Below are 25192 nucleotides of genomic sequence, written 5' to 3'. Positions count from 1 at the left end.
TGAATTTTACGTGAAGAATATTCTATTTATTATATATTCGATTTATTGTATTTTATCCGTCAACGACCGGGTCAGACGTTTATAACTGAATCCGGTCAATCTCACGCCGTACACACTTGCAAAGGTGCAAAGATGATACCAAGATGCTACATGGCCTCCATCGCGATCTCGATGGTGGAGCCCAAGTCAGACTGCTCACTAGTGATAAGTCAGGCTATTCCGGCGAGACCCAAGCTTGGACCGCGGCATAATTGCGGATGCCCGCCGACTGTGAGAATATCCCTCCATTTGGGAAGAAGATAGCTGCTGGGCAAATGGCGAACGTTTGCGAAGGGCTGGTCCGTACCAGTAGATAGCATACACCGAAACCACCAGGACGACGGAAATGCAGACTATTTGGTGTCAAATGGTTGAACCAGACTGAGAATCCTCAGGAAAACTTACATAGAATGGTCGAAGCGTACTCTAGATGACGATCCCCGCCGATATCTGCGGTCTCTGTTAGATAATGTACGACAGGCAGGTTGTGGTAAGACATACTCTCGAAAAAGGGAGTGGCCGGGATTGTTAGGATACCGGCCAGGATATCTCTGGCGAAGCCGTTGCCTCCGGTAGCCGAGGCAGCATATGGACCGTAGGCGCACACCATGTAGTCAATGGTGGTCATGTAGATACTGCAGTTGGCAATTCCTACCATAGCTGAAAACACCATGGTTCCCATCCAGTGAACAGGAGGTCCCACGCTGGTCCAGGCAAACCCAATCAGGCCAATAGGCAGGAACGGCACGGTGTAGAGCAGCCACCACAGCCGGGATTCATACTGTGCCTGTTCATCGTCAGGCTTGCGGCGTCGCTCAGCCATGTTCCTCTGTATTACAGGGTAGAACGAGAGCCAGGCAATCAGGTAGCCCACCAGAATCGGTATGAACGAGAGGCCCAGGGCGACGGTATCAAATCCCCACTGGTCATAGACTAGCCCGAATGACTGGATGAACATAAAGATCAGCGCATCGCTGAAACCGCTCAGCAACGACAGAGTCAGCACAATAGGTTCCGTCACGAACATCTTGAAGGGCCGGATCCAAGTAATGCAAATCTCCTTCAGGGAGAAGCGTTCCTTCCAAGGAATTATCTCATATGGTCCGTAGACATTCTCCCCATTCTTTCTTCTCTCCTTGGCAATCTGGCCCAGCATGATCGTGGTTCGGGTCTCAGGAACTACCAGCAGATGAACAATTTGGACAAACCCCCCAAATATGAGCTGGATCCAGATTGTCCAACGCCAGCCCAGGTATTCCTCGACGAAACCGCCCACGAGGGGCCCGACGACAGACCCCGCCACCGAGGAGAAGACAACGCAAGCAACAGCATACTGTTGTGTGTCGGCGTCCCACATATCGGCCACCATGCCCAGGGTGACTGATCCACCGGCTAAACTGAGTCCTCCCAACGCACGACCAACCATGATGGTGGCGAAGTTGGGCGCCAGGGCTACCGGTAACTGCCAGATGTTGACAAGCAGCATACTAAGTTGGAGGATGGGTTTGCGTCCTAGCTCCTCACTCCAGGGTGCCCAGAGCTCACAGCCAAAGGCATAGGTCACCAAGAAAATCATTGCACCGCACCGCGCTGCTTGCATGCTAACGCCGAATTCCTCCGAAATGCCCGTGAGGCCGTTGGAATACAAACTGGTGTTGAAATTCATAGACAACTGAACCAGAAAGATCACCGAGATAACCATCCATTTCTTCCAAGTCGGGAAGCAGAAGCCCAGTTCTTCGTAGCAGCTTTCCTCCGTGAGAACAATCTTGCCAACTGCCCCGAAGTGTTCCACTTGGTCCACAGTAGCCTTAGTAGCGCCGAACTGATGGCGCCTCTCATGATCGGTGCAATTGCTGTGGCCGGTGACGCTCACGATGCCATGTATGTCAGCGGATGACAAGCCCTCGTAGGTGTGCGCCTTGTCCTCCGTTGTGACGAGCTCGTTGGAAGCTCTGTCGACCATCCTGTGTCTGTCGATGGATGGGTTCGAGGAGTCGGCAAATTGAATCCTGAACGAAGTTGACAAGAGGAAAGAATAATCAGAAGGGAGGAAAGAAAAAGAAGAAGGGTATGGGATTGGTTGTATAGGTGGGCGACCTTTTTTTATCAGCCGTCAGCCCAAGGGACAGCAACCCTGTGGAGACCGTTTCCCAAGGTACGGTACTTTAGCATGACCGTAGTAGCATAATAAACTTAGATGTGGTGACCTAAACGCTCGCCAAGCCTTACGGTCCATGCACTTCGGTCTTGGCGGGGCTACCCACAGTTCTATTTCATCCGGGGGGGACCAGGGGGGTTAGCATTACGAAATATCGTTTCCTGATGAGGAAACCTCCCCGATCCCGCGCTTCTCCCCCCAAACCCTCCCGAACCCCCCAAAACCTTCTCTGTCCCAAAAAAGAAAAAAATTCAAAATTCGAAACAAATACGGTCAAATCCGGTCAAATATGAGCATTATTGCCGCTAAAATCTGGATCAGGGTAACGCTGAGGAGAGGCGGCAGAGAAGAACCAGTGAAAATTCAATGTCTGCACTATCCGCTTCATCCGCTTGTCGTCCATTCGAAAGCACGGTCAGAAAAGCCAAGTTTATCTCTACCACTTCACAGGAGCCCCTATTTTTAATTTTAACGCTGCTGCATCATGTAATGCTGTTTTCTATAAATTTCCCAGTGATCAGCAGTCAAAACCGGCGGTGACCCTGACAAGCCGCACTCGTCGATTCAGTCACAGCAAATCCTTCATCACTCGCAGGCTCGTTCTTGTCATTCATCCAATCTGTCTGATCATAATGGCACCCCTCAAGCTCAACAGCAAGAACCTGCCGCAAATTTCGGCGGCAGATGAGGCGCAGGTCAAGGTCCCAACCTACCAGCGCGATGGCGCCGTCAAGGAGGGAATAGTCCATATTGGCGTCGGCGGCTTCCACCGAGCTCACCTGGCTGTCTATATCGACCAGTTGATGCAGAAGCACGGTATTACTGACTACGCAATTTGCGGTGTTGGCTTGCAGCCCTTTGACGCTGCTATGCGCGATGTCTTGAGATCGCAGGACCACCTCTACACCGTTATTGAGCGTTCAGCCAAGGGCAGCTCTGCCCATGTTATTGGCAGTATTAACTCCTACCTCTTTGCACCTGATGATCGCGAGGCCGTCATCGCCAAGATGGCGCATCCTGATACGCACATTGTATCACTCACTATTACTGAGAGCGGTTACTACTACAACGAGAACACACATGAGCTGCAAAGTGAGCACCCTGATATTCAGTTCGACCTTGACCCGGCCAACAAGAAGGCACCACGCACCACTTTCGGCTTCCTCTACGCCGCCCTGGAACGGCGCCACCAGCAAGGACTCAAGCCCTTCACTGTCATGTCGTGTGATAATATGCAGAAGAACGGCTCTATCTCGCGCCATATGCTTGCGTCATTTGCGCGCCTGCGCAACCCTGAGGTCGCGAACTGGATTACCGACCAAGGCGCCTTCCCTAATGCTATGGTTGATCGTATCACACCTCAGACATCAGCCACCGACAAAACAGCACTTGCAGACAGCTTTGGCATCGAGGACGCATGGCCAGTTGTCACGGAGCCTTTCATGCAATGGGTCATCGAGGACCAGTTCTCTGACGGCCGCCCACCACTTGACAAGGTTGGTGTTCAGGTTGTCAAGAATGTCTACGATGTCGAGCAGTTTGAGAAGTACAAACTACGCCTGCTCAACGGCAGCCACTCAGCCTTGGGCTACCCAGGTCAGTTGGCAGGCTTTAAATACGTTCACCAGGTTATGGAGAACCCGCTGTTCCGCAGGTTCATGTGGCAGATGATGCAGGAGGAGATAAAGCCGCTCTTGCCCAAGATTCCGGCTTTTAATATTGATGAGTATTGCAACACACTTATTGAGCGCTTCTCCAACCCAACAATCATGGACCAGTTGCCCCGTATCTGCCTCAACGCTTCTGGCAAGATTCCACAGTTTATCATGCCGTCAATTGCCGAGGCTATTTGGGTTACTGGCCCGTTCCGCCGCCTGTGCTTCAGTACAGCTGCTTGGTTCTGTTATATTAATGGCGTCGACGACAGCGGCAAGACATTCAAGGTTGACGACCCGATGCGCGAGGAGCTCCAGGCTAAGGCTCGCGCAGGAGGCACCAACCCGGCCGAGCTGCTCAGTATCAAGAGCCTGTTCGGTGATGACTTGCGCGGCGACAAGAGGTTTATCCAGGAGATCACGACAGCTATGGAGGATATTACCCGGGACGGTATCATGAAGACGCTTCCCAAGTACATTGACTAATCATCATGGCTAGGAGCTGTTGGCTTGGTGAAAAAGGTACACCTGCGTCTGCAAGTGATGTTTAGAGTTTTCTTTGCATGTGTCATGAGGCTGTGACTTTACGAGAAAAGCACAATGTAGAGATAGATGGTGATAGACAAAATTCCTCAATTCTCACTTCATTACACGTCCTAACTGATCCTTCCCATACTGCAATTCCATGTTCTGCGTATCTGAAAGAGTGACACTTGCTTCTGTTGCCTTGAATGCAGATTCATATCTGTGACGACTCCGTCATGGCGAAAAACTATTTCGGGGGTATGCTTCTCATTAGTACTTGACGGACCGACAAAAGATTAGTTGCAAACCCGTTCGAGTAGCGTACTGCGGACTAGATCAGGATTTAGTGCACAAAACAAAGATCCGATCAACTAACGAACAGTATCTACAACAAAGGGAGACACCGTCCTATGATCGTGGCACAGCCCTAACCCGCAACAGTCAATAATGACTGGTCCAGCTCGTGAGCCGCCATGTACTCCTCAACCTCAACTAATATCATGGACCTAGACCTCTCCATTCTTAAGAGCTCTCCTCCAGATGGAATAGAACTAAAGCACGCGAATTCGGTCTTTAATACAGCTCTGGCAAGCAATGAATCCCCTGCTTCACCAACTCGGCGATACGCGAAGCGAATGACCCAGCTGGTCGAAAGTCAGAATGCTGAGCTAACTATTTTACGGAAGGAGCTTCAAGAGTGTAAAGAGTTGCTTCAAACCGGCAAGAAACGAACCAAAGGGAAGAGAATCAAGTTACAGGGCGAATTTGTGTTTAGTACGGAGGAAGTGTTGAAAATCGTTCGCGAGGCGGAAGAGAAACCTAAGGCAAAACGACCGCGTGGGCGGCCATGTAAGCTCTCAATTGAAGTAAGTAGATAAATTAGAAGAAGATGAAGAAGTAGAGAATAGTTCGAGCGAGTCGGAGTTGGATTTGGTCGATTGTGTGGCGCGTAGGACAAGGTCAAAGTGAGGAGATTAAATTTAGTGACCAGGTTCCCCATATGACCAGGCTCCCCATATGACCCAGGTTCCCCATACGCTACGTTAGTATTTCTGCTAAAGATACTGACACGTATTCTAGGTACATAGAAAATGAAGTCTGGCAGATGGAATATGTTCTTCATAGTCAGAGTCCATTTCGTCATCCTGCAATCTGATACCTTCATCAATCCTTGGCAAATCTCTCAATTCTCTTTGAAGATATGCAGCGCTGACTCTAGACCAATACTCACCTTCCACATTCCCGTCATTAAACTTCTTTTCATCTTCAAGGATCTCATCTATCGTTATCGCTGACCCGCTTTCATGCAAAACACGGCCAATAGCTAAACGGACATTGCAAAAGAGAGCAGAAGGAACCGCATCATTTAGAGGCCCCTGACCAAACAAAAGCTCGTCACCATCATTATGGCGAAGAACCGGTTCAGGCAATAAATTCTCCCTGACTAAACTTCTGATGCGATACTGTTTGTCGCGGTATTGTACACCAAATCGATATTTATCAAACGCTTTATGAGACATACTATCTAATAGCAGTCCATTAGGTGGATCATTGATGTGCACAGTCGATAGACTTTCCATGAGGTCCCTATCTTGTCCTGCTAATGTGGAAAGCAAATATCTCAAGCGTGAACGACTACTTGCACTGAACGGGATAATATGTGCTGCAGTAAGTGTTTCAGAGCCATGAGGGGGCTGAGGCGTACTGGGCACAATTTCGCTGTCTTCCATTACGCCGCCCACAACAGAACAAATGCCGTCACGTTCAAGCAACTAAGTAAATGAGTATTAGCGGGGGTTACACTCCAAGAACAAAGCGCTTTTTGTAACCTCCTTCTTGAAATCCGCTTGATTCCTGGAAGCTGTTCTTCCATCGGATGGCGTAGGAGTTTTTCCCTTCGCCTTCATGGAAATCAACAACTCCACGTACATATCACGCGTCCAATCCGCTACCGTCGTCTTCAGGAAGTCTACTCGATGAAATCCATCTGAAACATCTTGCCATGTAAACGATCCTGTTGGAATAACGCCGATCACTGCCTTTATACTCGTAAAGGATGCACCGACCGGCGATAATAGCTGCAAGAGGCACGCTATTTTCTCGGAAGTATCAGTTAATAGTTCCAGGTCTGAGAGTGACTGGGGACTGTAACCCCACTCAAATAGAGCGAGAGCAATTGGACGTGCGTCGGTTTCTCGCTTGTTAGCATATTCGAATGTGAGAGGGAAAGGAGAAAGACGTAAAATTGTTATCAACGCGTTAACTAAAGATTTCCGATTGGAATCGTTATCGTGGGCGCTCGAAGACATCGATATCTGAATATTCCAGTTTGTTGGAAACCGGAAAAGGTCGGAGATAAATGGAGTTCATTTGTGACGACAGTGGTGATGGCGTTGATCGCAATAACGTGGCGCAGTACAAGCCCCAGGTTTATGTCACCTTCCGTCTGAGGCTGGAGTACAATGACGCTGGCGGTCTGTCGAGGATTGACGACTCACAGTGGGTGGACCAAAAAATTGATAGCAAGGAGATAGTGAATCCTGTAGGCTCCCCGTGCACCTAACAATTAATGAATCTACCTTGTAGATTGCATCTCCTATAGTTATAGCAAACTGCAGGGAATGAGCTGGGAAACCCTTACCCTGCTTTTAAAAAATATTACGACACCACATAACAACCTGTACAATCTAGTAGTCGTCGAGAACCAGAAGAGCGGCCTCGACGTCTTCTTCCGAATAATTGTCTCCGTCGTCAACTCCTCCAGCCCAGCTCCAGCTCTTAAGACACATCGATGCCTCGATGGTCTTCTCCCCAAGTCGAGTTCGGTGGCGGTAATGAGATTGCCGCTAACAGAGAATATCCTCTCGGACGGTACTGACGACGTAGGAATTGCCAAGAAATCCCTTGCCATGCGAGCAATTTGTGTCGAAGCTCTCCGTAATTTGGCTCATCCATTCTTGTACCTCATCGTTCATCGAAACTTCGCTGCCCTCACTTCCCGGTCCTTCCTCGACGTCTTTGTCCGTCCATATCGAATTCCCGCATCAGCAATTGCGCTTCTGAGGTAGATTCGCCCTCTTTGCTTCTCCCACAGCTGGATAGTACTTATCAATATACTCTGATAATTTAGATGCAAGAACCTGCCTGTTAGTCAGCATTGTTGGATCGTCGGAGAGGTCTGATAACCTCATCTTGGTAAAGTTTGGGATATCAGAGAGGCTCGTTACGCGTTTAAAGCGAAACCGTGGATCGATGACCATTGAGAATTTCGCCAGCACCTTGTGCGAATGTAGCGCTTTAATTCTCATTTTTAGGTCGTTTAAGAGCGTCATGGCGACCCCCAGCAATCGAACGAAGCATATCCTCCATGACAACGTCCTCGGAGTCCAGATAGTCTGGCAAATGTTGCAGAAAATTGCTAGACCTTTGTCTAGTAAATCAAGCACCATAGGAAGTTAGCGTTGTAGTCACCGATTGTGACGTTCAAGTCCATTAGTCGTGAGCCGGCAATAGGACGCCATGGTTTATCCTGTACCAAGCGCGATTTTCTTCATACGCACGGCCGGACCCGGGAAACGTTGTATGAGCATGGTGCGTAGGGTGACTGATTATGATTGGGTCACCATTGAGTCCGGCAGACCTTTCTTGTAACTTTCCCCGTGGAGCGCGATCTACGGCTAACTAACTTGACAAATGAAGGGAGATAGACAATTAAATCAAAAGCGTAAGTCTAGTATCAAAAGTATCAATAGGTCGCTAAGCTTGTTGCGTGGACTCTCTGTCGAGATTGAGCCGGGGCACCTAACGGAAAAGTACAATGACATCATGAGAAAAGTTATAAAAGTAAAAATAGTTGACTCGCCTGCAGTGGCAACTAAATTATCGTTTCTCTGGTAACTCGTTCGGCCTCTCGTCGTAGCTCAAGCTCATGGCATTGTGAAGCTCTATAAGAAGGCTACCTTAACAAATTTAACTGTTAAATATGAGGAGCATATACAGCTTTCAAGGGCCCTGGAGTTAAATGTGCCTGTGGCGCGGGAACTAGCAGTACGTCCTGAAAGTCAATATTACTATATTCTTTTTAACGAATGGGCTGGTCAATTCTGGTATTTGGAGATGCGTGTTACTCTCGGTTCATGAAGAGCAAGGATGTGGCATGGTACCATTTCATGGACGATTGCCACATCTGCAGCAGACTATTTTGGGCAAAGAGTATGCCAAGACAATCAGACGCATCCTCAAGTGCGTTCAATGCGCGCTATGACGTAACATTGCTGAATCGCTTGGCGCTGTAGATGGCGGCTTGACTGTGTAATATGTAATCTATTCTTCGACGGGGAACTAGTCTTTCTTAAATGTATCGAGTACTCCCTTCCCGGCGATCAGAAGGCGGGCCTGACATACGTCGCTCTCATTTTGCACGCCATGTTCACACAGCCGTCCTAATAACTAGCTAACAAGACCATCCAAGTCTAAGCCACATGTCACCATTTGCATTTCACTACTGTGGACAGTCATGTAGATTGTTAGCTTATGTATTTAACTTCTTTGAGTCCAGCAATTCCAGCAATAATGCGTAAAAAATAAAAACCATTATCAATGCTCTAAAGCAAGCTGCTTTTGTTTTTATTTTTGAGAATAGCAACTCTAGCCAATAAAAATAAAAACGAAATAAACAGTAAACTAACTATCTAGATCCGAGATTCAACCTCAACCCTATTAGCAAATGACAGCGTCTAAAATATGCAGTTAAAAGCTCAATATGTCCAACCACCTAAGAATAACCCCAAGTACGAAAAACGTAACCAGCGATTGTACCGTCTGTGCTTGAAACGTCATACTCCCAGTTATACTCAGGTTTACGACAAGATCCAAAGTCAACAACCATCCTTTGACCGCCTATAATCCTAAATTGTTCATAGTCTAACTTTTCACTTCCAGAGAAATGATAGGCGGTCTTGTCAAAATTCACAAAGCTCACATTCTGGGTTGCTAACTGTCTATTATCATATAGGTAGATCAACGCGTCCGATTTCGATCCATCCTTGAGAGCAACTTTAATAGACTTGAAATTACTGTACTCCAGGTCACTCATTGTATAGAAAGGCATCTTCCAGTGGTTGTGTTTCTGTTCGACCCAATACATACTTTCTTCAGGAGAATGCTTAGGGTGGCCTTTAAACAAACACAGGGTCGTTTTGCTGATATACTCGTCTGCCGATACCGGGAAGGCGACAGCAAACACTATCAAAATGGCTCGAATTAAATAAGACATTCCTGGATCATGCGTTAATAACAGTTCAATGCCGAAGCATGCAGATGAATATACTTCAAATCAGAATTATACGAGGCTTAGGGGTGGGGACTTATCTCGTCCAGAATGGATTGGGACGGAGGGTGCATATTATACTTCGGGCGTTGCTCGTAGACCTGTGCGACGATGAAATTTGCATCAGTTCAGGATTTGCACGTAGCAGTTGTTTAATAAACACCAGTAGACTGGGACCGGTCCGTCCGTGCGGGCTCGCACCCATTCCTGTCCTTTACCAAGCTGTCCAGACCAGAATCGACATGCAAGAATGTGGCAACCGACGACAAGAGGAGAAACAACAAGACTGGCCCAAGTAAGCGCAACTGAAAGCACCCATCGCCGCCGGTGAAGTTGATTTGTTGCCTAACACGAAGCATTGATGTAAATCCAGCGTTTGACGGGGTCAGGACGGATCATTGACACCTTCGTTTGTCTATCAGCATCTGTCGATTAATTATCAATCAAATGCGTGCGAACGTCGTCGTTAGTGAAGGTTCGAGAAGATCAATCACTTGACACGGCGTAGAGCGTCCGAGCGAGCAAGTTCTATTTTGCGCACTGAGATTTGTGCGACACTGATGGCTATCGCTCCCACATAGTTCTTTTGACTAATCGTTGAATTGCTCTCGTAGTCGGGATCCAGTCTCTAGTATAAGAGTGCGCTCGTTCGACGGTTGAAATCGCCCGCTGAAGACCACCGATTGGACTGTAAACCAACAAAAACAAAGCCCCGCAGTTATTGGCCGGCAAGCTTGACGGCGTCATAGCTCTTAATAAGTAACCCTAACCTACTACGCTGACCGGTACTTGCCGCCACGCGTCAGTATCCAATCTTACGTTGCCGACGGCTTGCGTGACTAATGACCATATGCCAAGATGCCAAGATGCCGGCTTGCGACCTGATGACCGAGCTGCAAAGTGAACGGGCCGCCAATGCCATTGTCACAAGTAGGTATTTAGCCAGACTAGAAATTGTGTAAGCAGAAAATCTCCTAAGATTCGCATATTTCGGCATGCATAGTAAATCATATGTCCTTGATATGTTATCGAGTCCCTTATATTCCAGGAACTGCTGCAGAATATCATCATTTGGAGCGATGGTGTCGTAAATTTGGCTGGAAAGGTTCTATCTTTTTTGGGGTATGTTCACTGTTGATTGCATTTGAAAATAAATGACCCGGGCTTTGAGCATTGACGTTGTCGGTGCTGGCAGTATGTTAGCATCCTTTGCCATTAAATGGTCCTTCCATTTTCTTTTTTAAATGGGAGCTCCATTTAGGATGGGGCCATTATTTCCTTCTAATGGAGGTCCCATTTAGATTCGCGTCCGAGGGCGCTTTAAATGGGAATATATTTTTATTCGCATTCGCATTCGTAAGCTTGAGACACCGAATATTCGAATTGCGAATATTCCCACGAATGCGAATATATTCGTCATTCGTGTGCACCCCTACTAATCTTTAAGAAGTAAAGATTTACATGTACTAGTGAATATAATAGTACGTAAGAAAATACAGTCATTGACTACTCTCTCTAGAGCAGGGATCTACTAGCCTACGGCTCTATTGCAGAATACATCATATATCATATTCCGTCCTCATGGCCCCGCACGGCATCACTGTGCTGGCGCTCTCTAGCAACTCATCTTGATCATCTTGTACAGGCGACGGCGTCGCCTGAGGAACGATGGCGCGGTAAATGTGTACCTGAGAAGATCAACTAGGACTTAGGACGCAAAGGTTAATTCCGCCAGCGATGAATACAATCCGCTGTCCGACGTATACCATGGCAAAACCACACTAGTCCCAAAGAGGAATGGTCGTTTACTCCCCATGAATCTCCTTCTTTAACTATTGATTATATAGTTGCTAGTATGCAAACGAGTAAGATTCGTCTGTGACACTTTCGGTTGTTGATTCCGTTTGTTAACGAAATTGATAAAATATTGTTTTGGATTTGTCAACATTAACCGGGTAGAGTGTGCATCAGAAATAACAAACTAATTTTGGCTGCGTCCCCGTGTCTCACGTTTCCGTGTCTCATGCCGGTGCACGTAGTACGAAAGAAACGAATTTGCGTGCGGACTCAACTTCAATGCCAGGGTTGCTCCAATTGGGAAAAAACCCTGAAGAAAAGCTGTTGCCTTGCGTAATATCTGAAGCAAACTGGGAGGGTTGAAGCCTTTATTTACTGCGACAAGGTAGATTGATACAAAAGGATTAGCTTAAGAAAGCAAAAGGGAGAGGGCGGGGCAGTGTGCGCCGAGCGTAGGCTTTCGGGAAACCCCGTGAGGATTCGCGGGAGAGGAGGCGCGCCAATCAGGGGGAACGCAGCCCAGGCGAAGCCGCCGCATCGGCGCGGAGGAAAAACCCCTTGGAACGCCGCCTGCGGCTCAATGGCGTTACCCTGCTTGCGGTAAACAAGGCCTCAGCAGCAGAAAACTCGCGACAGAACTCCCCCGCTCGCCCACCAAAGCCGCGACGCCGAATGAACTAGCTTCATTCAGAATACAGCAGACCTCATGACGTCATGAAATGGGGAAACACGGCAAAGCCGCTAACCAGATCAGAACAGCGAACTCAACGATCGACCAATCTCCAGTGACCAGTGACGTGAACAGGGTGAGAAAACTCGCGGAGAGATAAGCACCGAGACGCGAACACACCAAGGCTGATCTACTTCGGACGAAACCGAATTGTCTCTCGCACCTCCGGAAACAACCTTCCCTAACCCTGACCAGGATGGACTTCCTCCGTAATCGTCGTCCCATACATGGCCTTGACGAGTGTTGAGAGTATATAAGCTGTGCAAGCCCTGCCCGTCTCATATATGTGTAACCAATTTGCTTCTTGTCATACCCCGGATTCTTACCCTTGCCATTACGTCACTCAGTCACCATGGGCAAAAAGAGCTTCTCGGACGCTAGCGGCGCCTCTCACTTTGAGAAGCACGCGACTCCGGCTGTACACTATGAGGGTGCTGACGGAGATGGCGGCCGTAAGTCGGCTGCCCTCAACGTTGTAGTGAATCCCCTGACGGTGAGACCTGCTCCTGCTCCCCCCAAATCGTCATATCGAGCATGGACGCTAACTTTAGTCTCGATTATAGAGCGTCTCCTCAGAGCAGGCTGTTGCCGATGCTCGGGCTTTTGCCGAAATGCATGGTTTACCTGAGCACGCCGGTGTATTCGGCCGGGCTGCTCTCGTCGCGCGTTACCCGGAAAGATTCGAGACGGTCTCTGAGCTTGATGATCAAGAGCGTGAGGCGCTCAGGTACGAGAGGGACCACAAATGGCACGGCCCTGTCATGCTGTGGTATTCGATCTCCCTGTGCGCCATCGGAGCCGCCACGCAAGGATGGGATCAGACTGGATCCAACGGCGCCAACTTGTCCTTTCCTCAGGAATTTGGTATCGATGGCACCGGCACGGACGAATGGATCGTTGGTGCAATCAACGCCATCATCTTTTTGACAGCAGGTCTCATGTAAGTATATTGATTGAATTTAAGTGTCGGTAATTAACCTTGAACACAGTGGTGCTTTCATTGTCGATCCACTCAATCATTACTTTGGCCGGAGAGGCGAGATCTTTATTACTGCTTGCTGTCTCACGGCCACCCCGATCGGCGCCGCCTTCGCAAAATCATGGCAGGGACTGTTTGCCGCGCGATTCGTCATGGGAATTGGCATCGGCGCAAAGAACGCTACGGTCCCTATTTTCTCGGCCGAGATGGCCCCGGCGCGAGTTCGAGGTGCACTCGTCATGTTCTGGCAGCTTTGGGTTGTCATTGGTGAGCTGCTTCTAACTTGTTTCGAGATATTCGCTGACCGTCGCCCTCAGGTATCTTCTTGGGCTTCTGCGCCAACGTCATTGTCAAAGACACTGGTAGGATCTCGTGGCGTCTCCAACTCGGATCCGCATTCATCCCGTCCTTCATCCTCCTGATTGGTATCTTTTTCTGCCCAGAGTCTCCTCGCTGGCTCATGAAGTACGGCAAGCACGCCGAAGCATTCCGATCAATGTCACGCTTGCGGGCTCATCCTATTATCGCCGCAAGGGACTACTACTACGCGTGGGTTCTCTATCAGGAGGAACTTCGACTGGCTAAAGGTGCTGGCTATTTCGCTCGTATGCGGGACATTTTTACTGTGCCTCGGATTAGACGAGCCAACTATGGCGCCTCGACTGTCATGATTGCTCAGCAGATGTGCGGCATCAACAGTAAGTCACCCCATGTCCTGTTCATGTGATTCGGTGCTGAAAGCATGCAGTCATCTCTTTCTACAGTTCGTCCATCTTCGAAGACGTAGGTTACACAGCTACTCAGGCTCTCTATGCGTCTCTAGGCTATGGTGCAATTCAAGTCGTCTCTACGATCCCTACTCTGTTCCTCATCGACACCAAAGGCCGGAGAACCTTGACTTTGATTGTAAGTCGCTGGGTCAAAGGTCTACATCTGGAGACTAATAACTTGCTTTACAAAGACCTTTCCTTTCATGTGTATCTTCCTATTGGCCGCTGGTCTTTCCCTCCTAAACACATCAGGTAGCCGTGGCTCGCAAATCGGACCAGTTGTCCTGTAAGCTCACCGAGGATGTTTGCAATGCCGAGTTTGACTAATGGTTTTGGCCAGGTTCGTCTACCTCTTCACCATCTGTTATTCGTTGGGTGAAGGACCGGTCGCGTTCCAGTACTCTGCCGAGGTGTTCCCGACTATCCAGCGTGAGCAAGCTATGGCCTGGGCAGTTTGCATCAACAACACTTTTGGTGAGTACCCCAGACCCGAATTAGTCGAAGATTCACTCGTTAATATTTTGTAGCTGGTGTCCTTAGTATAACATTCCCTCGAATGCGCACCGTCATGACTCCATCTGGAGCTTGTAAGTAAAACACTGACCCAGATCTACTACCGAGCATTTTGCTGACCTTTGTTTCAGTCGGTTTCTATGCTGGACTAAACCTTGTGGCCTGGTTTATGATCTTCTGTTTTGTGCGAGAGACCAAGCAGCTCACCCTGGAAGAATTGGATCGTAAGGGATAATTTGCGCGACTCATCCTGTTCTTTTACTGACGCATCTACAGAGGTTTTCTCGGTCCCAACGAAGGACTTCATCTCGCATGAGTTGACCGTATGGCTTCCTTACTTCATCAAACGCCATATCTTCCGTCAGAACATTCCTAAGCCACCGCCAATCATCGCGAAGGCTGAAAAAGCCGACGTTATCCTTGACGCGTAGGATAGCGGATGATCACAGCTACTAGAGACTAGACGAGATTGTCTTCCGAATGATGAAGGTTCACGGGCTTGGAAGTAGACCTGGTTATATTATAGAGTATCGAATGTGTCAAGGGCTACGCCCAAGTGCGGCTTGGCTACGCGCAGCTCGGCGACCTTATTCGTCCATACTCTGGCCGCTGGGTGATCTGTTGGGAGGTACGACAATATTGTGTGGGAAACCGTCACACCTGACCCACAGTCTGCGTGCAACATATATTCGCGCGTATTAGAAAATAATTGGGAATCCAAACGCCAACGTCACTTATTTTTTCAGAAAATAAGTAGAAAATAATTGCCCATACAAAAAAATGAGTAGGTCAAACCCACTTCTTTTCTACTTATTAAATATTCCCCCTCTACAACGTACTTCAACCCACTTCCACACCCTCTCGGAACACCTTCCACACCCCCTCGGAACCAACTTCCACGCCGACATAACCGCAGTAATGGAGGATTTGACGCGTCAACCCGTCAAATAATCAGTTTGGCTGAGGTAAATGTAGTGTGGCACGTGCCAAGGAAAACGTTCCTTTTTTAGGTTTTTTGGTGCGGTGGGAGCCTAACTGGAAATTCACGTGACATATAAGTGAAAACTGAAGTGGGATTTAAGTAGGAAATAAGTAGGAAATAAGTGGCAAATAAGTGGGAAATAATTACGGTAATCTAAACGCACCCTAAGGTTGCTCAAGAATTTGAGTGCTCATGTTTTCCATCGTCTTAATTTTTTTACGGGGTTTTCCATGAACCCGACGTGAGCAAGCAAGAGCAGTGCGCTTTAGGGCCAGCTCTGTAGCGATCATTCCAATGAGATAGTAAAAAACGAATTTACGACGTCATCCAACCGCACGAAATTGTACAGTAACTCATATAAATTGCACACAGGAGAGGCTGAGCCATCGATCACAAGCGCTATACTTACTATACGTATTGACGAATCCCTCTACCCTGAAACAGGACAACACTGGAATGGCAAGTGCCTTACATGATGGATTCCAACATGTTAGCTAATCTGCTTCGACGCACCACGACTGTCATTTATTTTTCTGGCCAAGCCCTCCGCCCCGGCCGGGTAACTTACCCTCTCTAAATTAATGATTGTATAGACCAAGCGTAAATCTGAGCATGACAACTCCTTGAGGCGCACAGACTTAGAAAGTCGCTAGTAGCGGACGATTGTTGTTTAGGCTAACCCTGAACCACCCAGAACTGTTCGAGCCGGTCCTTCTTAGGGGTGCTCTTTTGCGTTCAGCTTAGCTAGGCCTCTGTGGGTTGCGCTTCTTCCTATTATTCGTAATCTTTTGTCATTTACGACAGTCACTACGTTATGCTGTCACCTTCTGCCGGGTCTCGCGCGAGGTCGGCGATGACTCCAGAGAAAACACATGACTCCTACATATATGATGGCCTTCGAGGCTGGAGGAGCTATCGACCGCTCAGGCCTGGATGGGGCATGTATCACGACGTAAAAAGGGGCGTTTGCCTTACTACTGGAGCGACATCACTGACGCGTTCACGTATCGAACGTTTGCCAGCACCGTCAGGCAGGGACCCAAGCAACTACACGACTTACACGAGTTGATACACTTGGTGTATTGCACTAAACTAAATAATCTACACTAGAGCGTTTCCGACTAATCCACTACATACATTTGAAGTTCCAGAGTACGTGGATTTAGTGTATTCAGTGTATTTGTTCGCGATAAGATAAGACTCTGAGAAGTTGGTAAAATGGGGATTTTAAAGGTTTATGGGTATGCCTACGGTAGGATTGATGGTTAGTAATGTTCGTAGATACCCTATCCCCACTTAATTTGTGCTGTAACCAAGGTACCTTAAATCTTCTGCTACCGCGTCACGCGTCCATTAATCCGTAATTGTCATATCGCTCTTACTGGCACCACCATTTCATATCCATCTTCTAACTTTATTTTCAGGCCAACTATAATAACATTCGACCGACTTCTTCTCTGTGCTGTGACTTGGTAGCTTTCCGTCATTATGAGTGCTGCGAGCTCCCCAGAACCAGTTCCAATCTCTGTCGACGATCTGTCAGATGACTCCGAGCTCTCCGAACTTTCGTCGCCCGATTCTTCTCTATCCTCATCAACTGCATCCACTGCCAACGAGGCAATCTTCTCTTCTGCGCTTGCTGCCATGGTCTTCAGTATACTTGGAGCCCAACCCCTTACCATCGTCGGTATCACCGGTTTGATCTCGTTGTTCAACTACACTATCTACGATATTATCACACAGTACGATCCTTCAATCTACCCCCAGTTCATGTGCTGGACGGCAATATGGGCAGCCATCTTCCACTGGCTGGTCGCCCTGTGGAACATGTGTGATTACACGCGCTATGCGACTGAATTCTCTAGCGAATCCTTTGGCATGTATGTCGGCATCATCTATATTGGTATGCGTGCTTGAGCTGTCCTCTTTGGTCATTCAGTGGATGGAACTGTTGACGCCACATATAGTCAAGGGTGTAGAGGAGCTTGTCAGTGAATTTTCGACCAAAGGGAGCGCTGCTGGCTATCTGAGCTCCATGATTGCAATCTTGTACTCGCGACTATATATGCTCTCGAGAAGTTGGGATCAAGCACCATCTGGAAACCTTGGTGCCGAAGCATACTGGCAGATTATGCCTATGTTGTGAGTTAGATGTGTTGTCTAATGGGCAGTTGGTAGATTTGACACGTCTCCTGCAGATCGGCACCATATTCTTGGTGGGCTTTTCAAGTATCCCTGGCAATCTGAAAGCCGCAAATATCGGCCGAGTACCTATAACCAAATCCTTTTATCCTACGTAGCCTCGGGGCTGGCTACTCGACTTTTGGGAGTTGGATAAGTGGGTCTTCGTTGCAATTCCATTTGGATTCCTCATCATGCTGCTCTTCTACTATGACCATGTTAAGTCGTCCTATACTTTGACTGCCCAAGCTAGAGAATTTCCCTTGAAGAAACCTAGAGGCTTCCACTGGGATTTTTTCTGCTAGGCTGCACTACGTTCATTGCAGGAATTTTGAGCCTCCCCATGCCAAATGGACTTGTGCGAAATGTAGCTAGATATCAGGCTTCGTCGCGGATTCAGGATGGGCCACACACAATGGGACGGGTGCTGTAACGTGCGGTTGCACTAAAAGGGTTCAGGGAGGGATCACTATAGCGTAGCTAGAAGAAGTATGCAAGTTGGGGGGGAATGTCTATTCGACTGAAGTCTGCCTCCTCCTTGAAGATCAGAGGCACCCTCTTATAGATCGACATTTGAGAGACCGGGTGATTCCGGAATCTCCTATGTGATGTCGATAATACAAACTATAATTACATCACACAATATCACTCTGTGATATGTCCATTCCCCTGTGATATATCAATCACACTTGACATCCCAATCACCCAGTGATATATCCATCACCAGTGATATGTCAATCTACTCCGGGGAAGAGGGGGGTTGTTACAACTATGTCCCCCTCAAAGGCTTTCGTCCTCGCAAGCCTGAGTTCATGAAACACGCATTTGCTGGACTAAGTCGTCCATGTAGTGGTAAAACCGACGTAGCTATAGCAATTCTTTTGGAAAACCACTACAATGTCTCTCGTACTCACCCCTTCGTATTCCCCCTATCCACCTCTTCCTTCCGCCTCTTCCTTGCGTCTCTTGCCTCAGCGGGATCTCTCAAAACTGTGAATAACACGGTGGGCATTGGCCATATCCTCTTCAGCAACCCATTGGTTGTACTCTGAAGGCCAACCTGTCCACTTCACCAAATAATGAGCCTTGCCCTTGATAGCCCGCTTGTCTTTGACCTCTTCAACTTCGTACTGATCAGGGTCTTCTTCAAGCTCAGGTATTGGCATTTCATCATTGTCATCTCTCGAATGGTACATCTCTATTAACTGAACCGGAAACACATCATGGAGTCTGGAATACTGCTCAGGCAGTGACAGTCTGTAAGCTTGTGTTCCAATGACTTCAGTCACTCTGAAAGGCCCAATAAATCTCGGCTGAAACTTTTTATTCTTCAGCTTCGGATTGCGAGTTGACAGCTTCACAAGACTACCTCTTTTGAACTCAATTGGTGTGTGTCTCTGATTGTAGTACTTGATTTGTCTTTGCTGTGCTTTGATGAATTGATCTCGCAGTGTTCTTCGAAGTTCGTGTAGCTTTTTGATTCTGTCTTTGGCTGCGGGTATGTCCCCCTCGGGGACGTCGTCCGCGACGTCGACATAGAATTCGGGATCATAACCGTACATAGCTCGGAAAGGCGACATCCGGAGTGTGTGATTCAAACTATTGTTATATGCAAAAGCAGCTGTTGGCAATAGCTTGGCCCAATCAATCTGCTCAAGATTGGTGAACGCTCGAAGGTAAGTTTTAACGTTGAGAATTTCTGTTTGGCCATCCGTCTGGGGATGAAAAGCTGTAGATAATCTGCGCTTGACCAATGAATGGTAGCAAATTTCTGCCCAAAATTTACTCGTAATTCTTGAGTCGCGATCAGTTACAATACCAGCTGGAGGTCCAAACTTAAGCTCCACTTCTGTGTGTATGAGCTCAGCCAACTCCGGTGCAGCAATGTCATCTCTGATTGGAAGAAATATAGCCATCTTCGTGTACCCGTCTACGATCGTCAAGATCGCATTATAGTCTTCAGTTCCCCGCATGGAAACTGGCAGCTGAGTAATCAGGTCGATCGAAATCACACGCCATTTAGCTGGCACCACGACACCCTCAATTTTCAACAACGACCGTTAGCGGAACGGCGCTAAAAGGCGCCACACCACTCTAAACCAGTTTGGGTTTATGTCACACAGACAGTCGGGCCCACACAAACATTGAGAGGTAGTTAGGTGGCTTGACAATTCCGCCGAAACTTCAAGAATGGTTTGCGTTGGTACACCACTGCATGATGAAGTGGTCCCAATGAAGACAACAGGAGGGCAGCCGTAGAAGAAACACGTACTATCAGACGGTGTAGCCGTTGCAACCAAAGCGGACATACCTCACGTACATGCAAACGGGATGCAGAATAAATTTTCATTTATTATAATGTTATATATCGTCGCTGTGGGTTGCTATGTAGAGAAATAAAGCTGATGGTGGGTTTTTGCGATCGGCTTGGTTGGGCGATCGGTTAGCTTGCCGATCACGTTAGTTTGGCATTTTGTCGTTGACAGAACGCTAACCCCCAACAATACACCCTGGACCCTGACCTCGCTGGTCACCCACACTGTCCTCGTGATCTTACCGAAGCCCTAACCTGACCCCATCCACGCAGCAGTTGTAGTCGCTCACTGTGTCGCTGCCTCGTCATAACCAATAGAAATAACTATAACTTTATCATCCGAATTGCCTGATTTTTTTTGATTCTGATGCTACCATTTTTTATTTAATTTCAGGAACCCATATTTTTGGTGACGTTTTCGGGGTAAGCCGGACCAGGTCTCCAGGTCTTTTGGCGCCAGGATACCGTCCGACTCAGACTTTTGGCACCAGGACACCGTCATGGCGTACTTGGCTGCGTTTGAAGGGGTTACCCTGGTCAATTGAGGGAGTCCCCCCCCCCCCCCCCCCCCCCCCCGCCTTTACTATGGTGCAGCTTTCCCATTCAGCAAATCCCAGGGTAATTCAGGGTAATGCGGCTCTTTACTATGGGCGCTCTCCCTTCCCCCACCCGCTGCATGGCCCATGCAGCACAGCTATATGTACAGAGTTTTCACCCTGTCACCCTCTCGCTGCATGCAGCACCAGTTATATGTACAAGAATAGTTGGTAGTTGTCCCATGAATCTCCTTATAAAATACTAATTATTGCCTTTGCTATCGAGTGTTCTAGTTTAGTAGTGCACGCTTATACGACCCGTAAACCCTGACAATCTGACGTAACTATGTATGAAATAGTACAGCACACACTATTTTAGGACTATGATCTCCAAAACAGATTTGACTCGTTTGTAACGGGGATATAGAATTTCTTTGACTGACTGATGATTAAGCAAGCTGTGGCCCAGTCATTTCGATTTCTTCTCGGGTGCTTTTGGTATCGAATAGTCCGCCTGTCACATGCTCGTCCTGCCCAGCAAACAAACGATCGACATCCTCGAGTTGTAGACCTATCTGCGTTAGAAAGAGCAACGAGCAACCCAATTATAGAAGGACGAGCGGGCTTTACCTTTAGTTTCAGGGAAAAAGAAAAAAATGACAGGGACCCAGAGAGCATTCAGCACAGCAAAGATAATATAAGTTTTCCAGCCTATGTTGGTGACTGCTGGCAACGTGATCTGTACAATAATGTAGTTGCAAATCCAGTTTGCCGCTGTACTGATTGCTGAGCCACGCTGTCGAAGTCGGAGTGGCAAAATCTCGGCTGGGTAGACCTTTCAAGGTTTGTTATTTACCGTACGTAGAATCAGAATAAAGGAGAGAGGAAAATTCAAATTCGACTTACCCACACAGTAGCTTGGAAACCGATAGTGAACGCTCCCTCGAATACGAACAACATAGCAGCTGCGGCAATGCCACTGACGTGGCCGATGGTAGTGTCATTCTCAATCTGACGCACAAGAGCACTTTGCACAGCCATGACGGCAGCCATTAAACTAATCATGGATAGCAGCAGTCGGCGTCGGCCGATGCGGTCAATCAAGAGCCAAGGAATAAAGGACGCAAGAAACATCCAGGTCTGTAGGAATCCCGACATTAAACTGGACATATTTGCCGAGAAACCGACTGATTTGTGAAATATTGTTCCAGAATAGTAGATGATAGCATTAATTCCACCCAGTTGCTGGAACATTTGAATTGCGCATGCAATGAAAAAACGCCTCTGGCTCTGGATTTTGTCATTTTTAAGAAGATCTTTCCATGACCCAGCACCCACTGCTCTCTCAGCAGACACAGTCCGAAGAATATCTTCGTATGTGGCCACGACATCACTGTCGGGGATCTTTCCATTATTGAGCCTGCGAAGGACTTCTAATGCGTCATCTTGGCGGTCATGTGCTGCGAGCCACCGAGGAGTCTCATCCGCATGAAGTAGGAGCAGAAGCATAGGGAGGAGGAATGCACATTGTAAAATGACAGGCACTCGCCAGGCATAACTGTTGACGTGGGTGGAAAAGCCATAGTCTATCCAGTACACTAGAAGAGTACCAAGGTTGAGCGTAGTTAGCTGCACACAGACATCTTCAAATCGATTAGCTCAGTATATTATCTACAATCCAAGGAATAGTCTTACACAAGCCTCGCGTGGCCTTGGGCGAAAATTCCGCTTGCATAACAGGGGTTGTCGAGTTCACAATGCCAAGACCGAAACCCGTCACAATCCGACCAACAACGAGGTGGGATCGATGGTAGGCAGTAGCTTGTAGGAGAGACCCAATGATCAGGACGATTACTCCGAGACCAGTGCTCTTCTTTCGTCCCATAGATTCACCAAATATCGCATTTGATATACTGCCGAAAAATGCCCCGACTTCCATGATCGACACGATGAAGCCCAACATGGTAGGGCTAGGTGAGTTGAACGTGTCATTAAAGGCACGTTGGTTGACCAGACCCCCCATAAGACCGATGTCAAATCTATATTGCCATTAGTCAAACCGTACGCCACTTCGTCTTGGATACTAACCCTATCTGCATAAAACCTAGGGCGGTTAATGCCGTCACTGCGGCGAGGAGGGCGTTCCCTTGGAGTTTCATGATGTATGTTTACAACGAGTAGATGGAATAATGGACTGAGGTCCACGTTAGATAATAAGAATAGAAATTGGCGAAATGGAGACGTAGACGAGAACACACCTCCCGTCGAGGATTATATAACGGGAAAGTCCTTTAATCAACAGCGGATCAAGAAAAGAAATCGAAAATCCGGGCTGTAGGAGATAATGGATGGTACAAATACTTCGAGTTTGTAATCTGAGCGGGGAGAGGCTCTCAGGACCAAATCAATCAATATCCACAGGTAGAATGATTGAAAGACGGAGTTTCTAGCTTGGCAATAAGGTTTTGACGTGCTTCCAACGGCCCCGTCAGGCCGGGCGAATTACGTTTAGTGACGGGGATTACCGGTCTACATAATAATGAATGTGGGGGTGTAATTCATCTCCGGGATTTCTAAGTCTGGGGCGCCGTGGGGAAAAAGCTTGATTCTTTTAGTTGCAGAGGATGATGCATTTCGAAGGCATGAACTCCCCAAAACTTCATCCCAGCAATTTTGCGTTCCAGGGGAAGTCGGCTTCCCCTTCTGGGTAAAAGCCGTGCCACGCCATTTCGCTCGGCGCTACTGCATGGGGTTCCAGACCCTAGGCCGGGTAAAGAGTTGCCAGGTCGGAGGACCGGTTTTCTGCGATTAGTATCCGTGTAAAGTCCGAGAACCGGGTCCGCCCTGCTTGCCCTCTGGTGAGGTCCGGTCGGTAAGTGCATTGGACCGTTTCGACGAAAACCACCAAAACCATCTTAAAATAAACTGAAACACAAGTTTCTGTGGTGGTGTATCCAACATAAGATTCTAGGGCTGCTCCGAATATTCGCATTTGCGAATATTATTCGGCGAATAATTATTCGCACCATTTTGCGTTGCGAATAACGAATAACGAATATTATTCGCAGGATGTCCGAGCAACGAATAAAATTGCGAATATTATTCGCCGAATATTCGTTATTCGCATATTTATTCGCAACCCCTGAAACCTTAAAGTGCTCATAGTTTATTACGGTTCCAACACAAGAAGAAGCAAAGCCATTAAGGCACAAAACGACAAGCAAATGAAAGGTGGAGGCATAAACCGCAAAACGAAAGACGCAAACTACAAAACGCAAGACTGACGCACTGTAATATGTACCTGGTAAAAGCAACCTCTCACTAGGTCACAGAGCAAGAAAAGTGCGCAGCTCGCTATCAATTTACTCCTTACATCACATTGAGCTGGAAGGCTGTAAGAACCCACATTGGCTCTTGAAACTGTGAATTAAATTTATTATTAGGGGGCATCCCCTGAGCACGTGATTAGATGCGAATATTCGGCGAGTAACGAATATTATTCGCCGAATAAATTACGAATATTATTCGCACTGCTCAGGATTTGCGAATAAAATTGCGAATATTATTGGCAGCGGTTGGGACTTGCGAATAACGAATACGAATAATGCCGATTACTGCGAATATTTGTATTCGGAGCAGCCCTAATGCATTGGATGCATTTGCCAACAATGCGAAGCACCTGCTTACGGCTGTACTTCTTACAATTTCCTCTAAGGATCTGGTTGACATACCGGAGATTCATAAACTCTGTTCCATATACATGCGGCAGCTGGTATCAGACATTGCCGCTGGGGCAGAATGCGGGGTTGGCAGTGGAAGCGAAGCGCTTCGCCTTCTTGCCGAGTTGGGAGCCACCTGGTCTACAGCCTCGCGTCGAACGCGTCGGAAGAGGTGCGGAAGATCGAGTTGCGCGGACGCACTCCGAAACTTTATTGGGACAACGGCGTGGGGGTCTGCCCCAAATAGGGTTCAGCCCCACGTGGGATATTGAAACCAGTAGTTAAATCCCTTTATTTGTTACAGTATAGTGCATAAATTATCATTGGGGAAAAAAGCAGAGGAAGTAAACACAGACAGTTTATATTTAAGCCGACAAGTCTTCTCATTCCTGTATCAGGCCTACAAAAACAAATAGAAATTGTGACGCTATTATTATCTGTGCCTGGGAGCGTAGCTAATTTACACCTACATCGAAAGGAAGACGCCTATAAAGGAGAAATAAATTCCCGGCGTATAATAGGAAAGGTTGTACGTCGCACGCACCATATCGGTTAATGCCAGATAATATTAGCACGGGAGGGATTGCTTGTAGCGGCGACGCAACGCCAAAAACCGATACCAACTATCGCGCCTATAAGGGAGCCGTACTTGGATGTACGGGAATTCACCTAGGGGTGTTAACGAATAAAATATTTCGTTATTCGTATTCGATATTCGTATTCGTAAAATTTCTTTTATTCGTAACGAATAAGGCTTGAACCGTCGAATACGAATAGCGAATATTATCCGCAGTTTATTCGTAATGAAATGACCCTAACCCTATGTGTAAACTTTATTTTAGTTGAACACGACGCGTAGTAACTAAACGCGTCTCTTACACAACGGCGCGTTCTATTCTACCAATATTCTTCAATTCCTTTGTAACTAATCTATACGTATCTACAGCAAAATGTCTGACAGC

At 47.6% G+C, this 25192-nt stretch overlaps 8 protein-coding genes across 8 annotated transcripts; 4 read left to right on the top strand and 4 right to left on the bottom strand.

Moving 5' to 3' along the window:
• Positions 1 to 23: 23 nt before the first annotated feature.
• On the bottom strand, positions 24 to 2116 carry POJ06DRAFT_209498 (MFS general substrate transporter). Its single transcript, XM_056185423.1, has 3 exons — positions 541 to 2116; positions 445 to 489; positions 24 to 392 (listed from the first exon to the last, which is right to left on the bottom strand). The coding sequence occupies exons 1-3, from the start codon at positions 2003 to 2005 to the stop codon at positions 199 to 201; spliced, it is 1704 nt and encodes a 567-aa protein (XP_056043672.1). The 5' UTR covers positions 2006 to 2116; the 3' UTR covers positions 24 to 198.
• Positions 2117 to 2804: 688 nt separating this feature from the next.
• On the top strand, positions 2805 to 4479 carry POJ06DRAFT_295312 (uncharacterized protein). The gene has a single exon (XM_056190507.1). The coding sequence runs from the start codon at positions 2833 to 2835 to the stop codon at positions 4339 to 4341; it is 1509 nt and encodes a 502-aa protein (XP_056043671.1). The 5' UTR covers positions 2805 to 2832; the 3' UTR covers positions 4342 to 4479.
• Positions 4480 to 5315: 836 nt separating this feature from the next.
• On the bottom strand, positions 5316 to 7147 carry POJ06DRAFT_252088 (uncharacterized protein). The gene is made up of 2 exons (XM_056187482.1): positions 6210 to 7147; positions 5316 to 6152 (listed from the first exon to the last, which is right to left on the bottom strand). Exons 1-2 carry the CDS (start codon positions 6687 to 6689, stop codon positions 5457 to 5459), a joined length of 1176 nt encoding a protein of 391 aa, XP_056043670.1. The 5' UTR covers positions 6690 to 7147; the 3' UTR covers positions 5316 to 5456.
• A 1619-nt stretch (positions 7148 to 8766) lies between these two features.
• On the bottom strand, positions 8767 to 9990 carry POJ06DRAFT_99937 (uncharacterized protein). The gene is made up of 2 exons (XM_056191902.1): positions 9710 to 9990; positions 8767 to 9657 (listed from the first exon to the last, which is right to left on the bottom strand). The coding sequence occupies exon 2, from the start codon at positions 9653 to 9655 to the stop codon at positions 9155 to 9157; it is 501 nt and encodes a 166-aa protein (XP_056043669.1). The 5' UTR covers positions 9656 to 9657; positions 9710 to 9990; the 3' UTR covers positions 8767 to 9154.
• A 2538-nt stretch (positions 9991 to 12528) lies between these two features.
• Positions 12529 to 15104, top strand: POJ06DRAFT_99928 (putative facilitated glucose transporter). Its single transcript, XM_056191901.1, has 10 exons — positions 12529 to 12729; positions 12800 to 13176; positions 13226 to 13482; positions 13533 to 13913; positions 13964 to 14121; positions 14177 to 14271; positions 14326 to 14459; positions 14513 to 14572; positions 14630 to 14722; positions 14775 to 15104. The coding sequence occupies exons 1-10, from the start codon at positions 12589 to 12591 to the stop codon at positions 14927 to 14929; spliced, it is 1851 nt and encodes a 616-aa protein (XP_056043668.1). The 5' UTR covers positions 12529 to 12588; the 3' UTR covers positions 14930 to 15104.
• A 1892-nt stretch (positions 15105 to 16996) lies between these two features.
• Positions 16997 to 18182, top strand: POJ06DRAFT_252084 (uncharacterized protein). Its single transcript, XM_056187481.1, has 3 exons — positions 16997 to 17383; positions 17448 to 17622; positions 17679 to 18182. The coding sequence occupies exons 1-3, from the start codon at positions 17125 to 17127 to the stop codon at positions 17725 to 17727; spliced, it is 483 nt and encodes a 160-aa protein (XP_056043667.1). The 5' UTR covers positions 16997 to 17124; the 3' UTR covers positions 17728 to 18182.
• Positions 18183 to 20720: 2538 nt separating this feature from the next.
• Positions 20721 to 22670, bottom strand: POJ06DRAFT_222213 (general substrate transporter; the record flags this gene model as incomplete). The annotated part of the gene is made up of 5 exons (XM_056185644.1): positions 20721 to 21082; positions 21142 to 21346; positions 21418 to 22154; positions 22207 to 22550; positions 22600 to 22670. 5 exons carry the CDS (start codon positions 22668 to 22670, stop codon positions 20961 to 20963), a joined length of 1479 nt encoding a protein of 492 aa, XP_056043666.1. The 3' UTR covers positions 20721 to 20960.
• A 1388-nt stretch (positions 22671 to 24058) lies between these two features.
• POJ06DRAFT_252082 (uncharacterized protein) lies at positions 24059 to 24641 on the top strand. Its single transcript, XM_056187480.1, has one exon. The coding sequence runs from the start codon at positions 24116 to 24118 to the stop codon at positions 24500 to 24502; it is 387 nt and encodes a 128-aa protein (XP_056043665.1). The 5' UTR covers positions 24059 to 24115; the 3' UTR covers positions 24503 to 24641.
• The last annotated feature ends 551 nt before the right edge of the window (positions 24642 to 25192 follow it).

This window comes from Lipomyces tetrasporus (assembly GCF_029532465.1).
Source record: "Lipomyces tetrasporus strain NRRL Y-64009 chromosome Unknown POJ06scaffold_5, whole genome shotgun sequence".
Taxonomy (NCBI): Eukaryota; Fungi; Ascomycota; class Lipomycetes; order Lipomycetales; family Lipomycetaceae; genus Lipomyces; species Lipomyces tetrasporus.
This window is presented reverse-complemented; position numbering and strand designations above follow the sequence as displayed.